Here is a 3,714-nt window from a genome sequence, read left to right on the forward strand (position 1 = left end):
TGTTCTCATACTCACAAGCATTACATTGAAGGTTAAAGGTATACTTGAAATTTTTGAGAACATATGTAAACACCACTTAGAAATCAGTTTCCTCATTTGAGTTAAGATTTTTTTTAATTAAATTAAATTAATATTATTTTATACATTTAATTTACTTTTAAAACTATATACTATTGTTTTTATTTTCCTCAAATTGGCAAGTTCCCTCAAAACCGCTGATAATTCCAGACACATTCTGAAATTGGACTAGAGAAGCCTGTTTTTAAATAATTCAAAATGAAGCTCCAGAAAGGGAAAATTGACAAAAACAGTCAAAGATCTTAAAGGGTAACAAAGGATGTTTTTTGTGTCACATGTCCTCATGTGTTGCTGCAGCTGCTAAAGTATGGTGAGTCTATTGTTTGTTTTTCTTTAATCTTGATCACTTTTTAAAATTGCATTCTGTTTCCAAGATGGCTTCACATGGGAGCGCACATGTGCCTGCTCAACTACATTTCCCATGATCCTCCTGCTCACATCGTAACAGGTAGATTTACCAGTGACCAATAGGATGATGGGAAATGTAGTTCTGAAAATTGCATGAGAAGACATTGTTGCGCTATCCTGGAATCAGCCAGGGAATACTGCAATTTAAAAGAGAAAACGGTCAAGATTTAAAAAATAATAATGAACACAACAAACACACACTTTACTATAGCAGTTGTTGCAACACATGGGAACATGTGACACACAAAAAAGTCCTTTAACCCTTTAACTCAAATGAGGAAATTGATTTGTAAGTAGTAATATTTACTTATTTCCCCAAACCTCCCAGGTATCCCCTTTAAGTTGAATTACACAATATTTTTTTGCTGGTATAACTTGTAGGAAGTACTTTTTTAATCTTTAGCTCTGCAAATGGCATTTGAAGTATTGAAAAATAAATGTATATATTACCATATTTTCCTTTGTGAGAATGTAGGTGGAAAATTGTAAACTTTTAATAAGCTGATTATAATACATGCCAGCCAATCATGCCCATTTGTAGAATCCCTTATAACATATTCACAAGCACATAATACATCAAACAAAATGAATTTAATAAAGATGCTGTATTTATTTTTTTCATTTTTTTTAGGAAATGAAGGGCCAATACTAAAAGAGAGAAGGGCAGCACATTCAACACAAAATACACAAGTTAGATATTTTATTCATTTTTACATTAAATTTAGTTTTGAATTAACTCACACGCACACTGTAAGTGTATTAAAATGAATGTATTCATACAACATGGTACTGCAATTACACATTATATTTCATAAATCATTTGTAATATTATTACAAAAGCAAAAGAGAAAAAAAAGCTGACTCGATATCAAAATCGTTGTTTTTCTACCGTCAAACAGCGAAGGAATTTTTCGAATCCTTCATTTCACCGCTGAGATATCCCCTTGGCAATGTGTCTAGAACCCCATGCTTCAAAAACAACTGCGATCGACTAGCTGTGCGTTTTGCTGCTCTGGTCTTACAACTATCTGATGACGGTGAAGTCACCCTGATCACGTTGTAGGGGAGGTCACAAGCTGTCCAATCATACCTTGACTTTGTTTGTAGCCCAATCCATTACAGAGCAATCGATGTGCGAAGTAAACAGAGCCACATCTATTGCAAGCAAGCGCGCTGCATTACGCACAACGGATCACGGTTTCTTAACATTTTCTGATCATTTTTCAATTTGTAAAATTTGTAAAATCGAACAAAATGTGGAGCAGTGTTCCAAAGCATCCCAAACGAAGTCGATTCAGTGTTTCTGAAGATTTGGAGGAGATGGATACGAGTGAAAGTGACGGCGAAAGTGATCAACTTTCTGGGTTGGAGAGCGCTGATTCAATGTCTGAAGCAGCATTTGAAGATGGATTGGATCCTCTTCAGGATTTGTAAGTATAATGGATCCACACTACATATTATTATTATTATTATTATTATTATTATTATTATTATTATTATTATTATGCATCATTTTCAATATGCATTTTTTACTGTAATTATGTTATTAGAAAATGCAACCATTTGACTCTCAAGGGACACATAGAAATAACGTTTTTTTTAACAATTTTTTAGCAACACCATGTCTCATCTGTGCTGTGCTGCTCTATACAGTCTCTGATCTTTACATGCAATAAAAGTTGCAAGAAATAATTGTTGCTTCCTGAGCGTCTTTATTATTTTCTCATTGATGTTCACTGATTTATTGCATGGGAGTGTTTAGCAAACTTTTTTTTATAATTCCATGATTACAAGGAGTGATGTTACTCTAGAGACAGTGTAGGTTTTCTTAGCCTTTCAAGATAAGCTGTCTGCCTGCCCCAACAATCACTCACTCAGTTCCATTGTTTGCCAATCAAAGTAAAGATGAAAGGAACTGAGGTGTTTTTAGTCTGGCAGCTTGATTTGAGAGCAGCCAAGTTTTCTGCAATCTCATTATTATTAGTATTATTATTGTAGACATTTAGCAGACACCTTTATCCAGTAATCAATGTTCACCTCTCAGCAGGGCAAATACTGTGTGCTTGAATCTGTTGCTCATTGATATTGATAATGGAAATGTTATTCTAATTTTCAATTCATTTCACTTTTTATTTGGACACTGAAGAAAACCCTCCCCCCTCAACAAGTGAGAGTTTTGATGTTTCTCAGCAGAAAAGCAGACGATCCATTCCCACCCCTCTCCCTTATATCACCTCAAGCATGCCATCAAGACCAGTTGAGAGCAGGCGGGCAAGCACCCCCACCCCCACAACCTCAGACCCTGAGGAGAGGTGGAAATTTGTAACTGAGGACGACGTCGAACCCGTGCAGCACCGCTTCTGTCCTGCACGAGCACCTGGAGCACAACTGGATACTTCAAAAAAGTATTCCCCGCTAGACCTCTTCCAGCTTTACTTCAGCATGAACGTCGTTCAATCTTTGTGTACAAACACAAATAAAAATGGAAAAAAGCAGCAGGCCCAGGGGAAAAAATACCAGTGGGATCCAGTTTCAATCAAGGAGCTCTACCAGTTTTTAGGAATCCTAATTTTCATGGGGCTACTGACAACTCACACCGTGAGGGATTACTGGAGTCCACGTAGGCCTTATGGAATCCCATTCTGTCACACTGTGATGTCCAGGAAGAGATATGAAGCCATCGCTTGGACTCTGCACATAAGTGACCCAGAGGAAGATAAAGAGAATGATCAGAAGAAAGGAACTCCACAACACGATCGCCTCTTCCGTCTCAGACCCCACTTGGATTCCCTCCTCCTGTCCTGCAAGGCATACTACCACCCCCGACAGAACCTTTCAATTGATGAACGCATGGTGGCCTCAAAAGCCAGGATCGGGTTCAAGCAGTACATGAAAGCAAAGCCGATAAAATGGGGCTTCAAGCTGTTCGTGCTGGCTGATGCCCACAACGGGTACACATGTGATTTCAACATCTACACAGGAAAATCCAAATCGGATTCTGGGAAAGGACTGAGTTATGACTCCGTTATGAACCTCATAAAGGTGTCATACTTAGGCACAGGGTACCATGTGTATGTTGACAATTTCTACACCAGCACAACACTGTTTCGGGACCTTTACAAGCTCAAATTTGGAGCATGTGGGACCATTAGAGAAAATCTTCAGGGCTTCCCACGGACAAAAGAAAACGCCCTTCCTAAAAAAGCTGATAGGGGGACAATTCGCTGG

The 3,714-nt window shown here is 38.0% G+C and overlaps 1 protein-coding gene across 1 annotated transcript in view; it reads left to right on the top strand.

Annotated features, from left to right (window-relative positions):
- The first annotated feature begins 1,132 nt into the window (after positions 1-1,132).
- Positions 1,133-3,714, top strand: part of LOC117433038 (piggyBac transposable element-derived protein 4-like) — a 3,682-nt gene continuing 1,100 nt past the window's right edge. Inside the window, exons 1-2 of the mRNA XM_059016214.1 lie at positions 1,133-1,916; positions 2,633-3,714. The exon at positions 2,633-3,714 is cut by the window's right edge and continues 1,100 nt beyond it. Of these exons, the coding sequence (XP_058872197.1) occupies positions 2,728-3,714 (987 nt within the window). The 5' untranslated portion in view covers positions 1,133-1,916; positions 2,633-2,727. The remainder of the gene's footprint in view (positions 1,917-2,632) is intronic.

This window comes from Acipenser ruthenus, chromosome 52, assembly GCF_902713425.1.
Source record: "Acipenser ruthenus chromosome 52, fAciRut3.2 maternal haplotype, whole genome shotgun sequence".
Taxonomy (NCBI): Eukaryota; Metazoa; Chordata; class Actinopteri; order Acipenseriformes; family Acipenseridae; genus Acipenser; species Acipenser ruthenus.